The sequence below is a fragment of the Eriocheir sinensis genome, chromosome 46 (assembly GCF_024679095.1).
Source record: "Eriocheir sinensis breed Jianghai 21 chromosome 46, ASM2467909v1, whole genome shotgun sequence".
Lineage (NCBI taxonomy): Eukaryota > Metazoa > Arthropoda > Malacostraca > Decapoda > Varunidae > Eriocheir > Eriocheir sinensis.
In genome coordinates, this window is record NC_066554.1 from 9,487,134 (window position 1) to 9,511,736 (window position 24,603).

General features: G+C 39.2%; 1 protein-coding gene across 3 annotated transcripts; it reads left to right on the forward strand.

Moving 5' to 3' along the window:
• The first annotated feature begins 1,747 nt into the window (after positions 1-1,747).
• LOC126981073 (uncharacterized) lies at positions 1,748-23,121 on the forward strand. Of its 3 annotated transcripts, none has more exons than XM_050831754.1 (8): positions 1,748-1,905; positions 10,292-10,591; positions 10,710-10,859; positions 11,276-11,449; positions 12,851-12,961; positions 15,464-15,618; positions 21,180-21,357; positions 22,227-23,121. In XM_050831754.1, exons 2-8 carry the CDS (start codon positions 10,493-10,495, stop codon positions 22,365-22,367), a joined length of 1,008 nt encoding a protein of 335 aa, XP_050687711.1. In that variant the 5' UTR covers positions 1,748-1,905; positions 10,292-10,492; the 3' UTR covers positions 22,368-23,121. The 3 variants fall into 3 exon arrangements, with proteins under 3 accessions (XP_050687711.1, XP_050687712.1, XP_050687710.1); XM_050831755.1 differs by having other exon boundaries at positions 1,756-1,961; positions 10,691-10,859; XM_050831753.1 differs by having other exon boundaries at positions 1,760-1,961.
• The last annotated feature ends 1,482 nt before the right edge of the window (positions 23,122-24,603 follow it).

A 24,603-nucleotide genomic window follows, 5' to 3' on the forward strand; every position in this document is an offset into this window, starting at 1 on the left:
ATCCCATGCATTCAGAGTCAAGCAGCAGGAACGGAAAGGCAAAGTATACGTGCCTATGGCTGGGTGACGTCAGTGGGTCTATAAATGTATGTGGTAATTATTAATATATATATATATATATATATATATATATATATATATAGAGAGAGAGAGAGAGAGAGAGAGAGAGAGAGAGAGAGAGAGAGAGGAGCAACCTGCCCTCTCTCCCTCCCCCCCTCCCACCCTCCCCGCCGCCGCCATATATATATATATATATATATATATATATATATATATATATATATATATATATATATATATATATATATATAATATTCACTTTCTTTTTTTCCTTTCTTTGTTTCTTTTTTTTCTTTTCCATCTCGCCACCTTTGTGGACGAGGTCAGAAAGCGGTACGTGCTGGTAACACGTCGCTACTATCATCGTTGGTCTCACCTGAGGCACATGTGAGTGATAAAATTTTAACTTATCAACAAGGACTTAAAACATGTAACGGACCCTTTTTTTTCTTGACTCTCAGGTAGATAGGGTCGAAGATTTGTTCCGTCGTCGTACGTTGTTCTTGTTGTTGATGTAGCTGTTATTATTGGTCGATGTGTTATATCGGCAGTTGTAGTAATAGTATAGGACGAGGAGGACGAGAGTATAATTACATCATCAATAATGAGAAAACCACACGCAGTGCGAACATGTTACATACTATTTTTTTCTGCGTCCAATACTAAAAAACAATAGATTGACGGCCACTACCACCAACACAAGTTATATGACAACAGTATTAAATGAAAATCCCGTTCATACCTTCCTCAACTTAGAAATAGCATCCGATGAAATTTTGAATCAACTCCGATCGAGTTAAACAATTTAAATTCCTCTTACATTTTTATATATCCTAGCAGAATGGTGCAGTTTGTTTGATAATCGGCTACCGTCCGATTATCAAGAAAGGTAACGAAATAATACATGTTCGTCCATATCTTATCTTACTGACCTATATAATGACCTTCTCACTTATGATGTAACTAAATAATAATAAAGTTCCAGACAATAAATTACATTATCAATCAAAAAGGCATTGAGGGTAAAATACACGAATGGATCGCAAACAACAGGTGAGCAACAGACAAAAAAGGGTGGTGATTATGATCGAGTTGCAATTAATGGCTCAGAGTGGGCATGTCACTTATTATAGTGATGCCCCTCAGGGCTCGTTAATTCTTGAGCCAGTGCTGCTCATAAAATTAATTGGCATCAATGTTGGATTCAATATTTCCCTACAAAATTTTATAACGACACGAAGATTGGTAACTAGCTCAAAAATTTGTGTGTAATTTAAGTTTGATCTGATAAATGGGAGATGTCCTTTTGATATAGATAAGTGCCAGATTCTTCAAGCTGGAAATAAAATTAAGAGGTTCGATTAAAATGCGTGGTGTGAAATACCGTACGTCACGTGTACAGTACGTGTGTCGAGGGTAGCGTTAAACTTTAAGTTCTCCAAACAATTAAATGTACTGAGGCGGCGATTGAAGCGAACAGATTATTGGGCTCCATTAACAGAACAATCTTATTCTAGAAAGATATAATGCTGCCACTACACCATAGAGTTTAGTCAAGCCCACGAGGGGCCGTGATGATTTTATAGGGACCCACCAGGGAAGGGGATTACCCTTATAATAGTCCACACCGGGGTGGGGGCTGCAGGTCCCTCACAGTCGGGAACCCCCACGACGACTTCCTTTACCCTCAACCCTCCAGAACCCCTGTGACTACAATAAACACACATTCTTTCATTTTATGTTCTGAAATTTAGCGGTGAAGGCACGAATAAAAGCTCACGCTCACGAGCCCTGGCAACCCTTGCGCCAGCACACCACACACACACACACCCGCCGTTGTCTGAGGTAGGTCAGGCTTCAGACGTGCAGCTTCACTAGTCACCCCTGCGGCTTCTCCACACGTGAGTGTCTACAGGCTACCTTACCACCTGGTAAAGCGAATGTGTACAGAGGTCGTGTGTGTACTTAGTGCTAAAGAGGCAGTGTATCTGGGCGGTGGAGCTGTAAAGGGACGTTCCAGAGTGTGAGGCGGTGCAATGGTCGGGCCAGCCGTTGCGGCGGGAGGGGAGGCACAGCTGATCGTGATGTGACAGCTTCGGTTTTTCGATGTTACTTTGCCTTGCCACCGGTGATCGAAGTGCTCAAGGAGTTTTGCAGCACATCGTCGCCATTGGAAGGGCTGGGAATACTAAAAGGTTCAAGAGTAATTGGAAAGGTAACTTGCCGGGCTACCTGAGCCTGGCAAGCCGACGGATGTTAAATTTCGAAAGCGCTGAAGGCGGCGACGGGATAATCTGTTGGTAATGGATCGTATTGGCTATCCGGCGGCGACTCTGAGATAAGTACTGTTTTGACTTAACTCGGTTCCTCTTTTCTATTTCGGGAAATATTAATACTGGCTGTCGTTTGGAGCCAAATGTCAGAACGTGGTACCTGCTGGTAGAAAAAAAATGTATTTACCCTTTGCTGGTAAGGTTTTAAGGTTTGCGTCTGTGTGTGGTGTGTGTGACCACTGAGGGGCGAATGTGCCGCGGGCCGCAGTCTCCTGAGCGGCCCAAACAGCCAAAACATAGTCTATGCCTAAAATTACAGGTGGACCTTTCCCCTCCCCCCAGCATCTTGAGAAAGGATGTCAAGTCAGTGACATTTCTTTGGTAGGCCTTGTAAAGTCTTGGTGTTCTGCCGATGAGATAAACTATATAGCTGTAGATTATAGCAATATCAACATAGTTTTGTGTTACACAGGTGCCTTCTCTCCCACTGGAGCATATATCATTCTCCCGACGTTACCTGTATATATCCTACCAACCATTAACACCCTATGGCCTGGCAAGCCTAGGATGTAACAAGCTCCTACGTTTACTCATGTACTTTTTTTTTTCTTTCACTGAATTGTCGGTCCCTTCACAATGAGTGAACGAAGTACCAGTGACGTGAGCGAAGCCCTTAAACTGTGGCAGTATGCGGGAGGGAGGAGTGGTGCATGCGTGTGTGAACTCCTCACCCGGCACCCGGCTGTAATACGTACTGTCTGGCCATCAATTGATCAAATGGTGCAGCATACAAAGACGGGTTGTTATGTCCTAACCTAGGCGACAGAAAGAGAGTCTTTCTGTCGGCCTGGGTCCTAACCACCATGTCTAGTATATATCTATCAGCACGTATGTGTATCCATTTAGTAGATAGCTCCAGAAACCGAAAATTATATATACTTGATGCTTAATAGCTTGAACCTGGTACAAAATACATTGAATGATGTCATTACAAATGAAATGAGAGATAACGAATTAATGCATTAATCACACGTAGCACTGAGTGGGCAGTAACAATAGGGACATATGGTAGCAGTGTATTGAGTAAGCTTGTGAATTTTCGTGTGGGAAAAGAAAAAGCGGGTTAACTCTGAAATACAGCGAGGGTCAAAATAGTAATAACATGGGCGCATCACGTGATATCGTGTGATGCCAGACAACATTTATTATGAAGACCTTGAACGGGTCCCACCTAGACGATATTACTTGCCAACACCGTTGAAGTATCACCTCATTCATGACGTAGAGCATGAGCCAATCACAACGCGCAGGCACTGAGACGTCAGCGGCTAGCGCCGAACAGCAGGGCTCCCTCACTCTGACGTCATATATTCGTCATGTAGCTTTCAGCCTTGGAGGGAGCTGGGAGGAATAATACATGGAGTGGCCCTCAGCGGGTCGCTCTTCACTGTGAGCCTGTGAGGTGAGGCCTTGGAGGAATAATTCATGGAGTGGCCCTCAGCAGGTCACTCTTCACTGCGAGGTGAAGCAAGGGGGGTAGGGGGGGGCGAAGTTTAGCCGGTGGGCGGAGCCAACAATTGCACCCATAACATTGCATTTCTCGCTCCTAGATCGTCGGCGTAGCCGTTACAAAGGCAATCCCACGCCTACCACTGGACTGGACTGGAAATGAGCTTGTCTGCTATATTTCTTCCACATATTATGTTATTAGTTATTTAACTGCTGCAGTATATGCACTAAGGATGTGTGAACAGGTTTTTATAGAAAAAAAAACACCACTTCCATGTCTATTCCGTAGAAGCTGAGAAGAAATGTTCCACACCCTCTGTGTAATCCACACACACTGTATAATGTTTATTACATATTGACCATGGTCTTACTTTTAATGTAGAAGCATGTACAGCCTTCTATGTAGAGCGTCTCAGATTTGATCAAAACTCACTACGAGTAAACAGGAGTAATTAGGCCAGGAAGGAAAAAAAAATTACCCATACCCAAATAATAGTCTATATTTGACTCTACGTCAACCAACCGTGTTACATAATAATGCATGTCATTGTGAGATGTATATTAACTAGTAAATGGAGAAAATGCAACATACAGGTCAGGCACCAATTACTGAGAGGGTTTGGTTACATGTTTTTAGGGAGAAATGGTTGTGGAGTGGCGGAGATGGCTTGATCACCAGAGATAAAAAAAAAAGTGGAATAAATAATAGAAGATAACTCCTGTTAGAGAGAGAGAGAGAGAGAGAGAGAGAGAGAGAATGATAATAAGACTGAGAATGAGAGAGAGGTAAAGAATGAAAATGAGAGATAATGAAAATGAGAATGAGAGAATGTGAATCAGAGAATGAGAATGAAAGCGGATGAGAGTAAGAAAGAGAGAATGAGAATGAGAAAGAGAGGGAATAAGAATAAGTATGAGAGAGAAAAAGAATGAGAATGAAAATGAGATGGAAGGATAATGAGAATAAGAATGAGAGAGGTAATGAGAATGAGAATGAGAGATAATAAGAATTAGAGAATAAGAATGAGAATAAGAGAGAATGAGAGAGAGGGAATAAGAATGAGAAATTGAGAGAATATGAGAATGAGGGAGAATGATGATGATAATGAGTGAATGAGAATGAGAGTGAGAATATGAGACAGAGAATGAGAATGCGATTGAGAGAATGAGAATGTGAGAGAAAGAATGAGAGAATGTTAGAGAGAGAGAGAGAGAGAGAGAGAGAGAGAGAGAGAGAGAGAGAGAATGTGGTTGAAGGCGACTTGATCCTACCAATTGCACTTATTTCACATGTTTTGGAAAATAACTTTGTGCTCTAGCTCCGCCTCCTGCCTTTTCTCCAGTGCTACACCATATTATAATGTAGCCGGTCTCACTACCGTATTAAAAACTTTCCCTTTCATTATTGCTGGTACCCCCTCGATCCATCCTGCTTGCACTCTTCTACTTTTCCGCACTCTCCGTTACTTTAAATATGTAGGCTAGCTGACTTAGTGTTTAAATTCATTCGACTTTGCCACCTCTAATTTTGCTTTCTCACCGCTCCCTTGCCCTGCCTTTCATTCACACCTGGAATCCGTTTTTTCTCCAAATGACTTTCACTCCTCGTCTCCCCTGTGAATACCTCCACCTCTCAACGCTCTTCTAAGCCTGTTCTATTCGTATCACAATGCCATCCGTAAGCACGAATACTCCTGCCAGAAATCGTAGGCTAGGCATTTTACACAATAGACAGGCTTTCCACCATTGAACTCTGAATACTTTCAAATCATACAATTTCTGTATACAATGAGAAAATTTAATGTCTCCATGTTACCGCCATACTCAAGGCGTGCTTTGGTCTCTCTCTCTCTCTCTCTCTCTCTCTCTCTCTCTCTCTCTCTCTCTCTCTCTCTCAGCATATTTTTTTTCTTCTTGGCAACAGCGCACTTTAATATACCGCGTCTGTCGCTCACATAACGTGCACCCTGCTGGATGAGCTAAGCCGGACTCCATATAGCCTTGGCAGTGAATTGATTTAAAATGGTCGCCATGAAAAATGGTGAGATAGTTGCAGCTGGTGGCAGGGTGGTGGCAACCGATAGTGCTGCTGGTTCTCAATCTGTTTTCAGTGATGGCACCCTGAACTTATATAAACCCTTTTTTCACCCCCCCCCCCTCCTCACATGAATTAACTTATACACAATTGTACTTGTTTAAATTACTTTAATTAATTAAAATTATTATATATATACTCAAACCAAAATTAACATACGGTATAGTAAATGCCCAAACATAGAACTCATCAGTAGAATTAGATGAACTTAAGAGTTATAAATGTAGACTAACAAAAAGAAGAAAAAAAGGCATGATTCTAAATTTATGATAATTGAGAACCTCTGCGATAGTGGCTCCTGTGCACGCTGCCATTTGAACAACGGTATCTATCGCGACCACAAAAAGTAACCATAAGATGTGTGTTCTATTTCGACCATTATTGTTGGGAGTAAGGCGATGTTAGAGCACCCCTGTGTGTGTGTGTGTGTGAGCCTAGATAGGTGCGACTTGATAACAGGGTTTGAACGAACTCTTTCAAGAGGAGGGTATCAGGACATCTTTCTTCCCGTATTTGATCTCGCTTTCGGCCACCTCTTTTGTTTCTTTTTTAGGAGCAGTGAGTAGCGGGCTTTTTTTTTATTATTGTTTTCTTTTTTTGTGTGCCCTTAAGCTGCCTCCTTTGTTGTAAAAAAAAAAAAAAAAAACTGTTTACTGTCCCTTTCGGGCTAGTCGATTAAGTACATAGAAAAACCTTGGGAAGGTAAACTGTGGCAACGCGATTGTCAACCAGTCCTATGTCCCGGAGGTAACGGGTTATTTCTTTTCCCGCCATGGTTCGAGGGCCAGATATGAGCACCGATGCACCGTGCTGCCTTTGCATGTGCCCCCAACTTTACCATTTTACCTTAGCTTCAATGCGAATGACTTGTTTACCAGACACGCAGAAAGATGGTTTGTCTTCAGCTCGTGTGAACATTTTTCGAAAAAAAAAAAATGATGAATTTGATATATATATATATATATATATATATATATATATATATATATATATATATATATATATATATATATATATATATATATATATATATTTATAATGTGTGTATATAATAATAATAATAATAATAATAATAATAATAATAATAATAATAATAATAATAATAAATGGTTTATTGAGTGATTGCAGCTGTATAGCTGAAAATATACATGTTAAAATACAATATTGAAATAAAATAGAAAAAAAAAGTACAATGTGAAAGGGGTATAGGGGGTCTGGGACATTTTATTGGTTTGGATTTCAGAATATAGGGCTAGCTAAGATGCCAAAGCTTTTCAAAATAAAAGGAATCTTTTTCCTATTTTTCTCAAATTTTTTAATGCCCGTCCCGAATTACCCCTTACTTTGGGGTATATTGGGACGGCAAGCAGTATAATGGGAAAAACATAACAAAAATGACCTTCACAGACAAAATTAATACATATCACAACTTTAGAAAAAAGTACATACCAAAACCAAATTAACACATCAGCAATCTGCCAAAAACAGTCTATGAATGAGAGAATACCTTTATTAATCATTGGTTTCTTTAATTTAAGCTCAATGTCATTGTAGCTGGTTTCATATTTGTCTCTGTTCTCTGAATACTTGAAGGCTACAAAGCCTTGCACTGACTTGTGTAACTGAGTTTTTCTCAAGTAATCACCTTTTCTTTGCACTGGGGACTGGAGGTCTGTTTCTCTAATTGTTTTAAGTCCTCCAACACCAGTTCAGAAACATGTTCTCTTGTCTGTAGGACTGATGGTTCTTCGTTGGATATTTTTCTTATGATCTTGTCTGTATCTATTGAAAAATTCCCAGATCCTTCAAATGCACTTTTTACAAGATCTATCACATCTCCCAGTTGGTCTAGTAAATTGCTCAACAAGTGAGGGAAATGTTGCTTGGGTAGGGTGGTAAATTTCCTTCCTAGGCTCAGCTTCCAGTCTGTGAAAACTTTGTACCACTTCCTCTTCATTTGTTGATATAACACAACATCAAGAGGCTAAATATACTAAAAAATCTAAGAAAAGCGCTTTTACGTCATCCCGTCCCAAATTACCCCGTGTCTGTTGTGTACCATTTTTCACAAAATTCATTCAGCTCAGATCCGTAAAACTTGTCTGCAAACTTACCTCATAGGACAAGGATTCTGGCCTCTAAGTTTCTGGTCTGTATCTGTACAACAAATCGTGTAGAAGAATTAAAGTGTTTCCTTCATGCAGAGGGTGGGTTTAAAGGTCGACATTTTAAGGGCAGAATGGGGAAGGACATTTAAATTTTTAAGAGTTTTACTTTTTATAAAATTTTAGGGAATTTTGAACCCTACCCTCTACAGGTCCTAAAGTAAAGGTTTTAAGGATTTGGAATCTAATTAATCACTTACATAATTAATTCAGGCATCCCAGATTACCCCGAAGGTCCCAAATTACCCCGTTTTACAGTAATTATAATAATAATTAATTAATTAATTAATAATAATAATTTTAATAATTATAATTATTAAGAGGTGATTTGATTTGATATCATTTGATTCATTTATTGATATACACTTACATCAATATGCATATAAAGTCTCAAAAGGATGAAGGTACTTCTGTCAACTTCACCCAAACCATACTGTATTTTGTCCTTACATCACCTTACACTACATTAAGCTATATTTCTGTACACTATAATACATCAAGTACACTGATACATAAGGATAACATGATAAAATAGGTACATTCTCCTAAGATAGTACAGTTTTATACAATAAGACATAACTCCACCTAATCAAGAACAATCCTGTGTCCAGCAAAAGGTTGTGAATATCCCTGTTATTGCCTTATGTTACACATTACGTCTTTGCACATGCCTGCCTTTTCTATCTTTTTTTATTATTGAACATCCAAATAAGTTGGTCTGTGACGTTCGTAATTAGAGGGTTCCTGAAGCTGCCCAGTACTGGACACTCGAAGATGTTATGTTACAGGGTGTGGAATCTTGCCTCATTGCAGTCTACAACAGACATGCTCTGCCTTCTCCACCGCGTGCATATCGTCTCTCCACGAGCTTCGCATTCTTCCATATGTGAAGTCATAATATACCTAGTGCGGGAATGTTTCACTGCCTATGTTTCCCTCAATTATGATAGCACTAGTGGGCACCCGTGCAAATTACATGCATTCTGCTCCGCGCGTCATGATTGGGCTTGTAGCGAAGCCCTCTACAATACTCCCCCCCTCAGCAAAAAAATCCCTCGCCCAAAATTGGAGAATTAATTACCGTTTTCACGTTAAATAAGGGCTATATTGCTTAACAAACATAAAGTGAACAAACTTCAGCCAAATCCGCAGCAAGAGGTCAAAATTTGGTGTTGCTACGATGGGTTTAAGTGCCTCAAATTTCACTGACAAACCCTCAGCCCTTAGCCTTTTAATTTTCACGTTAAGTAGGGACTATATCCCTTAACAAACATAAACTGAATAAACTTCGGCCAGATCTGCGTCAATAAGTCAAAATTTGGTGTTGCTATGATGGGTTTAAGTGCCTAAAAAAAAAAAAATGAATGAACTTCAGCCAAATCCGCGCCAAAGGTCAAAATTTGGTGTTCCTACAAAGGGTTTAAGTGCCTCAAATTTCAAAGACGAACCCTCAGCCCTTGGGGTATTAATGTTATAGACATTATATATATAATATAGACTAATTGGGGTGTACCCAGCATGAATTAGATGAGTGATGTTGTATGGAGCAGAAACATGGGCTCTAACTTGAAAATTGATGGACGTATTGAGAGCAAGTGATCGCAGAATGCTGAGGTATATGGCAGGGATCAGGAAGCAAGATATGGTGTCCAGTGCAGATGTAGCAAACAGATGTGGAGTAGAGGACCTGGAAACAGTGCTCAGAAGGGAAAGACTCCAATGGTTTGGATATGTGAAGAGAGCAGTGGAGGATACAGTGCTGGGAGTTTTGGAGAGATTAGAGGTAGAAGGAAGGAGACCAGTTGGTAGACCTAGGAAAATGTGAAGAAGGTGTATACAGGAAGACTTGGCATTGATGGGATTGGATGAGCATCAGGCAGAAGACAGAGTAGAACTGAGGAGAGCCATAAAGCGTCCAACCGCTCAGGAAGAGTGAAAACGGACGTTAACTGAAATGATGATGATGATGTGTGAATTGATTTTTATTAGGTATTCTCCACAATGTGAACATTGGGAAATTGTGGCTTGAAGCCTACAAAAGATTGGAAACTATTGCTGTGGCCAGTGAGTGTCTAATTTTCTTTCTTCAAAATAGAATAGTAAAGGATAGTTAGATATTGCTTCACATACTCATAGTGTAGTTGTATTGCATTACATTGTCATATGTACAAAATATTATTTTTTTCCAGGCATGAAGCTCAACTGCTTGCAAGAGACGCACGACTGTCAGAGAAATCTGATAAATTGGATGAACTTACAACAGCGACTTTCCTCCTGCTCCTTTGATACATTATCTAAGTTTTAATACTGACAATACTGGTTGAAGAAAAGCTTGGCACAACTCCACCAACAGACCTGGAGTGAGGGTGAAGTGAATAAGAAGAGCAATAATGTGGGTGCACACCAGAAGGGTGATATCCCGGGTGCCCAGTGGCCTGTGCTTTACTGCCACGCTCACACCCAAGGCTAGCAACAACTCCACAATAAACGTACGTGAAGCTTTTTTTTCCATTTCAGAGAGAGAGAGAGAGAGAGAGAGAGAATCCATAAAATTTCTGATTGGGAATTTGTAGTTACACCATGAACAGTCTCTTTGGCATGCCACAGGTTGTTGTCTCACCAAACCCCACTTTGGTGGTGCCTCAAGGAGCTGCTCCACTCCTCCTCCATGTCAGGGACTTTCACTCAAGAAAGTTTTCAAGAAATGTTGAGTTCTTCACTGCCAATGATGTGCCACTTCCCAAAAATACAAAGCAGGTGAGGTACATAAGCAGGTTATATGCAGTTTTCTCCTTGTGCTATGTGTAGCAAATATAAAATATATACTGAAAATGTAGTGTACACAGCAACTTATGAGGAATAGCAGATCTGGAGTTTTTGTATTTAAGGAATAAATGAGGGGAAAATTTTTAACTAGGGAAAGTACAGTACTATGTAATTATTAATCTGAAACATGCAGAAAACTGAGATGAGGGTATTGCTGCAGCAGGATATGTCATAAATAATGCAGAGAAAAATTATTGGTGGCTCTCAATGTAAATAGAATAATTCTTGAACAGTGCAATAGCAGTGCATATCTTTCACATAGCATGCTAAAATTTTTAAAAATGTAGTTTTCTAGAAATCTGTTCGTGTTATGCATGTAACATCTGACACTCTTGTCGTCACTGCAGGTTGCCTCGACCCTGAGCAATCATGAGCGGCCACTGACACTGCTCTTCTGCTGGCTGATGGCCAAAGAGCGTCATGTCAGAAAGTATGCACAGTTCTACACAAACATGGGTATTGATGTCCTCAAAGTTAGGATATCGCCATTTGACCTCTTGCGACCCACTAAGGGGTCTCAGGTGAGAAGAGGAGATTTTGATCTGTTTCTGTTGAGTTGATTGTAATGTTATTATTATTTTACAGTTCATTGAAGCTGTCAGGTCATTAAAAAACAGGATATCCTACAAAGATGTAGGCCTGAAATGGCCTGAAAAAAGATGAGGTCCTCGCAAAACGATTAATAAATTTAAGGCCAAGTTGGATTATAGTAGATATAGAGATGGGATAGTATGAGCGTAGCTCCTTTCCCGTATACTACAACTAGGTAAATACAACTAGGTAAACACACACACACACAGACACACACACACACACATGCAAATGATCATATTCTCCAACACAGACCAGAAAAACATTCTGAAAACGGACATCACCATAGAAAATTACAAAGATGCACACATAAATACTACTACATCCCTTCTCTTTTGGGTACACACTCGTGGTAACTGGAAACACATAATTACAAAGATGTTTTCAAACATACATAAACAGCTGAAAGCTGCGAGTCTCGGTGATCTTGGGATAAGTAAAAACAAGTCATATATAGATATACACATTTGGACAAACATAATAAAAACATCCATCTGGTTTCTGAATCAAGTATGGAAGACTTTCTCACTCATAACAATACATAGGTAAAAAACGCATACATGAAAGTTCATTGTCACTGCCAGAATATTATTCTATAGAGTGCAAAGAACATTACCAATCATAGTTATTACCAAAAGTATTGATTGTTGTTATCTCAAGAAAATATCTAAAATATTACCTGATGTTCCACTAGTGGTACTAACTCATTGCTGGTCCTGGTAATGGTACTAAATATGTACTACCAGTACTTGCACTGGATATGGGTATGAAGGGATCATATAATATGGGGGGAGGGGAGGCTGAGTGGTTAGCATGCCGGTCTTATGTTCGCCGCGTCCTGGATGATATGGGTTCGAATTTGCCGATACCACCTGGGATTTTTCAGTCACTGCTGAGTGGCTTAAGACTACCCACATTCTGTCCTGAAGACCACCCATCAACCCAGACTCTAGAGGAACTGGCGATGGGAAATCAAGAATGAGCCCCTGGGGTCAGCATGAGCCAATAATAGATGACGCCACTATAAACGCTTCCCTGCACCATGACGGGCTTGGGCCGACCACCAGGCCCTACCAATAAAGCCTACCGGTGCTATAGGCCAGGACGTAAAAAATGAAAAATAAAAAAAATGAAAGGATGGAGTATAAAGCAAAGACATGTTATAGCCACCCATTTGAAAGAGAGTAAGGAGCTAGTATCAAAGAGGTAGCATTACATTTAGTGTTATATAGGAGCTGCCAGGAAATTAAATCAGTGCCAGACAAATCATTGAACAACTTAAATTAGTAAGCAAGCGGTATGGAAACTCACTTTTGTTGCAATGCCGACAGGTTGCTGCAGAGCAGGTGCTGGAGTTTCTGCATGCCAACCCTACGCACAGCCCACTACTGGTTCATGGGCTGAGTGTGGGTGGATACCTCTTCATGGAAGTATTGAACAAGGTGAGGCCTAGTGGTGGTGATGCTTAGCATTTCTTGGGGTGGGTATATCACAGCTCCTATACTGAACATGACTTTTTTCTACTCCCTCCCTTTTTTTCAGTTCATCTATCTAGGTATACATAAAAGCTTAATAAGCAAACATTTATATAGGGTGGGGAGCCATTAGGAAATAAGATGCAAGAGAAGCTGTGCTTCCATATGTTATCAATTTGCTTCTAAGTTAATATTTAGTGCCCATATCTCACAGCCATAGAGTAAGACAGGGAGCACAATTGACTTGAAGACCCAAATCTTTGTCCTTCTGCACAGATATCAGCAACACAATATACTTGTGCTGTGTAACTTGCAGCCTAACAAGCCTTCTGCCATTTCATGTCTGACACGGGGCAGCCATCTGCTGTTAAGATAGTGCTAACCTGCGAGGGAGACTTGGAGCAGAGCTACATGACTCTGTTGGCAGGTCACAGGTCATTTGCATTGAAATGACCTTTGATATCCTCAATGAAACTCCTGATATCTCTCCTCAGAAGAGTTCTATTCCTATGTGACAGAGCCATATATTGATTCCGATTCCCAGCAAGCCTGGCAGTGCAACTCTTCTTGATATTCTCAAATGCCATCAGAGGTAAAATCACTCCTTGACCTTGGGCATTCTCCAGTGCACTCCTTTGTAGCTTAGAGAATTTCATGTTAGAAGGTATTCCACAAATCTACAGGATCCTCAAGGGTGCAGACCACATTGAACCAATTTATGGCTGTCACTGTATACTCATGGGCACCTGAGTATAGGCCTACATGAGATTTGACATGAAGCTTGAGTGTTGCCACAACAAACATATGGTCAGTTGAAAATATGCTGCCTTCCAGAAAACCCCATTTTCTGAAGCAGTCCCCTTCCTCAATTCTACATTACTCACCTTAACACCTAGTGAATGCAAAAAATATATTGAGTGCCTCCACTGAGTAAATAAAATTAATGTTTTCAAGTATATTTTTTGTATAAACTCATTTAACAAAAGTTTTACAGAATTTCTCTCTGATTCTATTTGCCTATAATAATCTGTAATCTATAATCATATAAACAGCTTATCAATTATTCTAGTTATTAAACTGAAGTTATGGAAAACTAAAAATAATTTAAAAATTTCCTTTTCATTGGACAAAAATTATAAATATCAAAGAGTCAAACACAAAAATGGAAAATGCCAAGTCTTCCTGTATACACGCTCTCCACAGTTTCCTAGGTCTACCAACTGCTCTCCTTCCTTTTACCTCCAGTCTCTCCAAAACTCCCAGCACTGTATCCTCCCCTGCTCTCTTCACATGTCCAAACCATCGGAGTCTTTCCCTTCTGAGCACTGTTTCCAGGTCCTTTACATCTGTTAGCTACATCTGCACTGGACACTATCTTGCCACCTGATCCCCGCCATATACCTCAGCATTCTGCGATCACTTGCTCTCGATACGTCCATCAATTTTCTAGTTAGAGCCCATGTTTCTGCTCCATACAACATCATTGATCTAATACACACTTGGTACACCCCTGCTCTGCTCTTTAGAGGGATGCTACGATTCACGAGTAGACTAGCCACCTCCCTCCATTTTAACCACACTGCCGCCACTCTCGCTCTCACTGTCCTCTCCACTCCTGCCTCACAGTCCAAAACATCTCCCAAATAACAGAGATGTTCTACCTCATCCAGCTTTTCCCCATTCACCTCTAATTCATCCCTCTCAGTTTCTTGTCCTTGCTATCTCCTTACACAAGCTGGGCTTGTAAAATTCTGCACTCCTCTTACATTTCTGAGGCCTGAGCATCTATGGTGGCACCACTGCCTGCAACATGTGCACAAGACTGAATTTACACCTACTCCCTTCCCACAGCATCCACATGGATATTTTCCTGATTTAATCTTTTCTCTTCCTTCTTTTCCAGTCACCATGTACTTTGTTTTTTCCGTATTAATTTTCAAACCTATCTCCTCCATTCCTTCCTTCCTTCCATTTATTAAACTTTTCTTTCACTTTTTCTGCTGTCTTTGCATACAGTAGCTCCCATGGTGCCTCTCCTCTTGCTTCCTTTGTTACCTCCTCCATTACTGTTATAAACAAGAGCGAGCTAAGGGCAAATCCCTGGTGAACCCCCACTCCAATTTCAAACTCTTCTGATGTTCCCACCACTGTTTTCATTCTCGATTTTGTACCTTCATGTATTCCCATCACCGATTCAACCAATCTTTCTGGTACTCTTTGCCTTCTCAATGCCCATCTTATAATTTTCCTTGGTACTCTGTCAAATGCCTTCTGTAGATCTACAAAAACATGATACAATCTTCTCTTCTCCAAAAAACTTTCCTGAAGCACTCTTACAGTATATATTGCTTCAGTTGTCGATCTCCCAGGGCAAAAGCCAAACTGACATTTATCAATTCTTATTATCCTTCTCAGCCTCTTCTCCAGGACTTTTTCACATTTATCTCTCTAATAACAATGCATCTTCAGATTGATGATGATATGGAGAAACACGGACACCTACTGAACCGCTTTGTAGGACAGATCTGGGACAGTGGTGTAGACATTTATGGCATCCCTGATGGAGTGCCCCGGGCCATCACCAATAATGTCAGCCTCCAGAGGAATATCAAGAAGTACCTCTTGTAAGTACTGAGCCTTGATTACCACTTCTTAAATTCTCATGAAGGTTGTAAGTCTGATTGGGTGCTTTGAAGGGTAAATGAGACAGTGAGAGTGAAGCAGAGGATTTTTAAGCAATTTTTGAATGCAGAGAGAAACAGGGAGGCAATACTTATGGGTTTAGGCCCAAAGTGTGCAGGAAAGAGAAAGAAGGCACCACAGCAGTAGGAATGTATGGTATGAATGTGAGAAAAATATGTTGAGTGTGGAGTGTTGGAATGAATGAAGCACATGTTGAAGGTATGGCATATGGTGATAACACAATAATTATTATGGATTCACATATACTCTCATGCAGAAGGCAGATGAATCCAAGAAGGCTAGGAGACCAGTTAAAAAGATAGATAAAATAGAGAAATGATTTGCAAGTAAATGGGTAAGAGAGGAAGAACTTATATTGTGAGTAAGGCCTGGGTAGAGGTTGACTTGCTACTATGATCACCACTGTCGGTTGTCATTGTAGGGAACAAGAGATAATTGCTATAATCTAGTTGAGACATACAATATCCCTGGCATGAATATTGTCCATATATTATAAAGTGAGGTGTGCCAACATTTTATCTTACCTTGTCTACTCTGGTACATGCTCCCTGGGACTTTAAGTTTCTTTTGAAGGCCAGATCTACGCTCTCCACTTGCAGCTCTTCTTCATACACTTCACCCATGTATACCTTAACTTTTTTCACTTTCTTTACTCATTGCAGTCTGTTTGCATTTTACACACATTTAATGTGTTAATATGAAATACTACACATCATCCATGGTCTAGACCTACCACCATTTACATGGGCATTTTGACACTATTTGGGTGTGTGTAGTACTGCTATTCTGCCACACTGTGTGAACCCTTTGTTCATAGTAGCAGCATGAAAAAGTCAATTAAGTTCATTTAATGAGTAGATAAACACTGAATCAGCCTGAGCACTTTTCATGATTTTGTCACCATTGACATATATCATTCCCTGGGAAGCATGAATTTTTTTCTTCATTGAGTGTATTATGGCAGCCATGCTGGCACCATCAAGTGTGCTAATACTTGAATCTATTTTCTTAAGGTTTATCAACTTCCTCCCACATTTAGCAGCAGGTAGTCTTGTGCTCTACTAAACACTTGCTTGTCATGGTGCATGCACTCTTTACTCAATAATAATACAATAGGCACTTAACAAGATAGTTAAGGCATTCTTGGGAAAAGAGAACACCACACTGTGGACAGATTACTCTTATACTTTTCTCTTTGTGAAAGCAGTGCTTAGTGGTTTTGTTTTGTTTTAGCTTTTTTTTCTATCACCGACCTTCCTCCTTTCCTGTAAAAAAAAAAATTGGGGGGGGGGGGGGTACGGTGGCAGTATTCCATTGCAGCATCCTCAGTCATGGATTTACCACGAAAGTGTTGCAGTTTTCTCTACCTGCCTCAAATTTATGCACTTGCTTAGTGTACTATTCTTTGAGTAAACAGTGAATACACTATTGGAAGGCAGCATCCAGTCAAGTGAAAACACACCTCCTAAACATGAGATGACTTGGTGAATACTTATGACAACTGCCCAGAGCCATCTGAGGGCAGGGAGATGGTTTTAGCAAGGGCTTTAGATCACATCTTGTCATTCAAGGTAGTTGTTATAAGCACTATGGCACACTGCTTGGGGCAGTATATATTAAAGCTCCTAAGACTTTGTAAGTGCTCTTAAAGGTTTGAGTGTCCAAAATTTTACACACACACACACACACACACAAAAAAAAAAAAAAAAAAAAAAAAAAAACAAAAGCCTGGTCAATTCCTGTGAAGGTTAAGCTTCTTCTAAGGTCCTCTCTTAAGTTTTTTATATAGGGAGGTAATTTTCTACATTTCTGGGGGTAGAAAATGCATCAGCACATCACAACCCCTTGGTTTGGTTTGAGGTAAATGTGAAACTTTAAAATCTTTAAATTTATCATAAAATACTGCATATATCTCCAAATTGTTATGCTTGCTCTTGCTCTGCTGGCTTCTCTCAGCCCCTCACTTCAAGTCAATAGGTTACAGTCTTTAGTGGTAATAGGTTACTATTTGAGTGTTTTCTGCATTCATTTATTCAGTGTTTTCACTGTTCTCATCTTTTTTATTTATTCATTTATTTATTTTTTGGATTTGTCTGTTTCAGTTTGTGTAAATATTATCTGGTGGCCTTTAACCCTTATACTCCATCAGGCATGATCATGGCTTTTATGTTAGTCTCCGTCATTCCATGATCGTGGCGCTCTTCAAATATCTCGTTCATTTTATGACACACGGTTTGTTTATGCTTGAGGCTGTCATACATCAAGGTCTGTCATTGGCCCTTTATTTTCAACATGCTGGATGCTTGGCCAATCACATCCCAGCTTTTACAAGGATTTGTTTATGTTGTAGTCAGGCTCCACATTTTCCTGTGGGAGTACACGATCATGAGGTGTGCTGTTTTTTGTTTGTTTTTCCAATTTCTAGGCAAGATAGCAGATATAAATGTATTTTCTTGAGTAAATAAGTATTTCAGGCACATGATATGATAGATGACAATACATAAGATTGTTTTTTAGTCTTCTTATTGACCTAGATAAGGGCGGAGTGTGCCACGAGGATGATGTCAGATGACAAGTGTGATACTGGAAGTTATTTTTTTCATGCATATATATAAGTTCCATTTGTTCATTTATGATTATACCACAGCAAAGAGCAACTTCTAAGCTTTCAAATGATACATACTTGTCCCAGTGTTTGTTAAAATAATTTGACTGAACACTAAGGCAAGCAAAGGAACACCTGTTAACATTAGTTACCCGTTTTTTTTTTTTAATCAACACCGCCCACTCATTTTATCACGGAGTATAAGGGTTAATATATTTTTAACCATGTGTTTTTTGTTAGTTTCATAGTTGCTTAATAAGTATGCAAGTTCCTCATCTTGAGTGTAGTTAATTTTTATAAATGTAGGCTGCTTTTGTGTGTAGCATGTAGTTTGATGGTTCAAGCCTTACAAATTCATGCAGTGTTTATGCATAGCTTGTGTATGGGTAGTTTTCATTATATGTGAATTGCAATGCTCTGTTTTGAACTACTTGGAGTTACAGTATATATTTTTGCTTATATTTATTATTAGTGGTATTGGCATGTAGTATAAAATAAGTATAATGTAGGTTTTAAGCACAGTATACCAATAGGAATTATTTACTAATGAATACTTCTTTCTATGAAAATTAGGTGATAAAATATCAAGAGAGTAATTAAAACTGGGTCATAACAAGCAGTTGCTCAGCTGATACATCCTAACAAAACAAGACTCAGGGCCGTATTACAAGTCGAATCCGAGAAGTTTCAGGTCCCTTCAAAGGTCGGTTTAGGGGCTGTATTACGAGTCTAATCTGAGAAATTTCGGGTCCCTGCAGAGTTCAGGATAATAACTCTGTACTGAGTCTGTAGGGACCTGAAACTTCTCAGATTAGACTTGTAATATGGCCCTCAGTGTTGGATGCAGCGATAAAGTCTTTACCATTTCCTTTTTCAACTCTACAAGTGGCCAAACATGCTGTATTACTCATTATTCATGTTATTGATTCCAGCACATACTGTATTTATATCACCAAATCATATGTTCTGCTTCTCAGAATTACTTAAAAATCACTTGAAATAAATTTGATGAAACAAAAAAAAACAAAAAAATCAAAATATCCTTGTATAATAGGGTGCGTCCTATGCAGGGGTGTGTCCTAAACCCCAACGGATACAATAATCTATCAAGTTCCTCTCATACTCCTTTGCCCATGTATACCTGTTCATCAGCTTGTGCTGGTAGGTCTTTGGCAAGAACAATCCTCTTTCAGCAAAGACATTCACAGATATTGCCATTTCTCATTTACCTCATCAACATCTCACTTCATAATCACACCTTCAATCTTCTCACTTCCAACATTTCCATTCATTTCACATTACTCAAATATCTTTTTTTTTTCTTTTTTTTTTTTTTTTTTTTTTTTGCTTTTGCAACAAAGGAGACAGCTCAAGGGCAACAAAAAGTGTAGAAAAAGAAGAAAAAAAAAGCTACTTGCCGCTCCCACAACAGACAAAAGTAAAGAGAGGTCAATTTTGGGTGGAGAGGTGTCTTGATACACTCTCTTGAAAGAGGTCAAGTCATAGGCAGGAGGAAATAGACAAAGGAAGGCTGTTCCAGAGTTTACCAGTGTAAGGGATGAAAGAGTGAAGATGCTGGCTAACTCTTGCATAAGGGGTTTGGACAGTATAGGGATGAGCTAGAGTAGAAAGTTGAGTGCAGCGGGGCCTCAGGAGGGGGGGAGGCATGCAGTTAGCAAGTTCAGAAGAGCAGTCAGCATGAAAATATTGATAGAAGATAGAAAGAGAGGCAACATGGTGGCAGAATTTAAGAGGTAGAAGACTGTCAGTATGAGGAGGGAATTGATGAGACAAAGAGCCTTTGATTCTACTCTGTCCAAGAGGGCTGTGTGAGTGGAGCCCTCCCACACATGATGCATACTCCATACAAGGGCAGACAAGGCCCCTGTATATGGAGAGAATCTGTGTGGGGTAGAAGAACTGGCGGAGATGATACAGAACGCCCAAGCTCGAGGAAGCTGATTTAGTGAGAGAGGAGATATGGAGTTTCCAGTCGAGATTCTGCAGCCTATAGTCTGGAATCGTATAGTTCCTTTTGGGTTGGCCTTCTATGAAAAGAAGTTGAGTAATGCAGAGTAGAGTCATGGGCGTAAGAATGTGCCAGACCCTATCAAAGGCTTTTGATATGTCTATCGCAACAGCAAAAGTTTCACTGAAACTTTTAAAAATTGACCTAAACCCTCCCCAAATCTACACAACTCAATCTTGCATGTCTTTCCCCTATTGTTCACTAAAGCCTACTCACATGTCCATGCATGTACTTCATGATACCTATTTTTCAGTCATCCACACTAAAGTGCGTCCATTGTGTAGTGGTTAGCATCCCTAAATACAAATCTGTGGGCCTGGGTTCGAATCCCGGCCCAGCCCACTCAGCTGTTTAACCTTCCTTCCAGGGATGGCTGATAAATGGGTACCTGGAGAAACCTACGGAAGGTAAACTGTGGTAACCTGGATATTACACTGGCCCTGTGTTGGATTAATGGGTTATCTCCCACTGAAGTATTGGATACTTTTTTGAGTGATGAACACTCTATTAACAGGAAGTGCTAATGGTAATGAGTGGTTGGGTGTGTGGGGTGCACACACTAGTTTTACAGTGTTTTTAGTAGTTTTAAGGCATTATGTTCACTTTACATAAAATGGGTTACGTCACAGTTTTTCCAACCAATTGATGGTGTAGGGTGGAGTAGGACTATCATATTCTTCGTTATATGCTTTCAACATCTGTAGAGTTTAACCACAGCTACTACCATTATTCCTTACAGGCATGTTGAATACAACTTACATGAAATGTTATTTTCCCCACCACTCCATAAACTTAAGTGCATGCAGAAGATTTCCTTACAAATTAATTACTAATCACTTCTCCCTCAGATGGCACCTGAAAGTCAACTACAATACCGCCACTGTCCACTATGAACGTGCTAGTAGGAAGATGCATGAAAACTTTTTGGGTGTCCCAGGCCTCTTCTTCTTCTCCAATAATGATCCTGTGTCCACCCCTGAAATGAATGCTCTTGTCTACAAGAAGTGGGAAGCCAATAACATTCCAGTAAGATGTGTTGTTTATTTTACATGCAAATGCTTCACCTTCCCGAGGGGATGTTCCAGACAATCAGGGAAAACCTAGAATTTTTTGTATTTTCATTCTTTTTGAAATACATGCAAGACAAGCAAATGTTTTTCAGTCAGCCCTCCACATGTGGGAGTTAGGATTGCAGGACCTCTTGAAAGTTCTAAAATGGAAAATATCTCTACCCCCCAGACCCTGAAACTTTTTACAAAAGTTTACCTTTCATAATGAATTAGTGAATACTGTGGACTCCCACTAATTGCAGAAGTTATGTATCAAACCTCTCTGAAAATATATATATATATATATATATATATATATATATATATATATATATATATATATATATATATATATATATATATATATATATATATATATATATATATATATATATATATATATATATATATATATATATATATATATATATATATATATATATATATATATATATATATATATATATATATATATATATATATATATATATATATATATATATATATATATATATATATATATATATATATATATATATATATATATATATATATATATATATATATATATATATATATATATATATATATATATATATATATATATATATATATATATATATATATATATATATATATATATATATATATATATATATATATATATATATATATATATATATATATATATATATATATATATATATATATATATATTATATCAGTGAACTGATATAGTAATAGCTGAAGGTCATGATAATGTATTGCATGACACAGGCATGTGTTACTCAGTTTTCTGCCCATTGATTCCTTTTGCTGATAATGACTTCTTTTCCATTCTTGCAGGTATACACAAGGTGCTGGAAGGACTCAGTGCATGTGAGTCACTACTTGAAACACCGCAAGGAGTATGAGGCAGAGGTGGTGGCCTTCATGGAGCGTGTTGGCATGATTGAGCCGTCCAGACAGCGCGCAACATCTCTCTGAGGCAGCACCACCACCAACACTATGCCCCCTCAATGATTTTGTAACCTGTTTCTAGTTGCTGTAGAACATTCACACAACCTATCACATCACTTCAGCTTCCTTAATTTGTTTGTTAGAATTCATATACTGGTCTCTTGTTTCTTCTATAACAAGGAAGCATTTGTACCAAAAAGTTTTATTAATTGTTAAAGTTGAAATATTCATTCACCTAGCTCATGCTGTATGATAAGCATCACAGAAATGACCTCAGATGATACCCTGATACAAGTTTCAGTGGTCCATCTGGGCATTTAAGTATGGATTTCTACTATATGTAGCAATAATTGTAGTTATTATACAGTGCTGCCTCAGTGCTAATACCTTGTTATTCAGTCACTGGTTCACAGCAGAGGGATCAAAGGCCAGAAATTAGGAACAAGCTGCTGAGGAATTCACTACATATGACAAAGTTTCCCCTTCACTCTCGCCATCCCTACTATTCCTTTCTTTAGAATATGAAACTCACACCAACTTGAGCCTTTATCAGTGAATAAAAGACAAAATTCCATTAATAACTGTAATTTATAAGCTGCCGCTCTGTGTGTGTATTCTGAGGTTTGTCTAGTATAGAAAATACAAATCTTAATATTAGACCATAATTATAATACTGTTTTGCTTTCCTTTCCTGTAAACACCTTACAAGGGTCATGATGGTTTATATTTGTCAAGGCAAAGCCATACACATAAATGTTGTAGGCAATAAATTAAGGGTTTCTATGTTCTTTTCTTCATGCAAGAAAGATAGACCTCAGGCATTAGAAAATAAGGTGAACAAAATCTATTCCCTTGATGCTTCTCAAAAAATATGAGACCATCCACTGGAAACGGTTTTATGACCGATTTCATTATTTTTAGCCTTCGTCTACATGCCTGTGATGATTATATCCTTACTAGACTAGAAGTAAGTGAAGGAGCAGATCCAGTTATTAAGCCTAAAGTACCATCTTGGTCACCTTAGAGAGGGTGGGCAGGGGAACTAGAAAAGGGAAATGGAGCATAGCACGGAGATGCTCTCTTCCCATATAAGGACCAGTGGTGATGGAGGTCATAAAGAATGTGCCACTTCCCAGACAGGTCTTGAGTTGAGGCCCTACCTGTGGCAGGGTCAATACAGGTGGGAAGTTCAAGAGGAATGTGTGTGTGTGTACTAACTACGGGGAGCATACACCTGGAGGTGCATTGCTTCACTCACCCACCGCCTCCATTCCTGATGGTCCCCCCAAGCAAGCCTCCACATAGGTATCCTTTCCATTCCAAGCCCCTCTCAGCAGGATCGATCAACTTGCCCCAGCCTCCTCCAGTTAGGATTGTCTCGTACAGAAACTATCCTATGTGTAGGATCAACATCCGGGAATAGGCGCACCTAACATCACCATAGCCGATCCAGGATTCAGGACGTTTCCTAAGTAAAAGAAGGTAATGTTATACTTGTATTTCGTAAAGAATCCTTATAACCAAAATCTAATTAAAATTATGAGTGTTCTTTTTCTTGAACACAACATTCAATAAACAACAGAACAATAATATGAACATATGTATAGCTACCATTGCCAGATTGTCGTACTCAGAGCATAGTATTTAACGGTTTCTGACGCCTAACTATTGCCAAGAAACTTCAGGATCTTACTCTTTTAACGATAACAATAAATTAGTTTCGTTATTGGAGCCCAGAAGACTGTTTTGGGGCAGGAAGTCTGGAAATATAAGCGGCTGAGTATGGCAATAATCTGTGGCCGAGGCAGCAGCAGCCTGCCATATTGCGGGTATCAGATACCTAAATTAGCATACTTTTACAGCGCAAAGCAGGTGATGTCACTTATTGTGACTTCGTGAGCTTTCATATTTATCTATTTGTGTATATTTCATGGTGGCAAAACTTAAATTACTAGTTTCATTTTTACTAGTGACCCGAATTTGTGACTGTTTATCACAACGGAATTTCACTGTAATAAGTGAATCAGACTCCACAGAAATATTACCAGTGTGTGTATGATTGAATACAAAGATAAGCACATACTTTGATTTAATTCTAGAATGTCTCGTGGATCATTAATAAATAAAAACATAATATCTGGCTAAGCTACTCTTTAGCCCATTACCTTTAATGGCGCCCAAAAAATAGTCCCTCCACCAAGATTGTACCCCACATTTGGTGATGTCAGGTACGCCTATTGTGCCACGTGCCCATATTGCCAGA

What these genes read in the sequence shown, in the direction of transcription:
- LOC126981073 (XM_050831754.1), top strand. Translation starts at nt 10,493, where the DNA reads ATGTGGGTGCACACCAGAAGGGTGATATCCCGGGTGCCCAGTGGCCTG. An exon ending in TTCCCAAAAATACAAAGCAG is followed by an intron (nt 10,860 to 11,275) that starts GTGAGGTACATA and finishes TCGTCACTGCAG; the next exon opens with GTTGCCTCGACCCTGAGCAA. An exon ending in GGGAAGCCAATAACATTCCA is followed by an intron (nt 21,358 to 22,226) that starts GTAAGATGTGTT and finishes CCATTCTTGCAG; the next exon opens with GTATACACAAGGTGCTGGAA.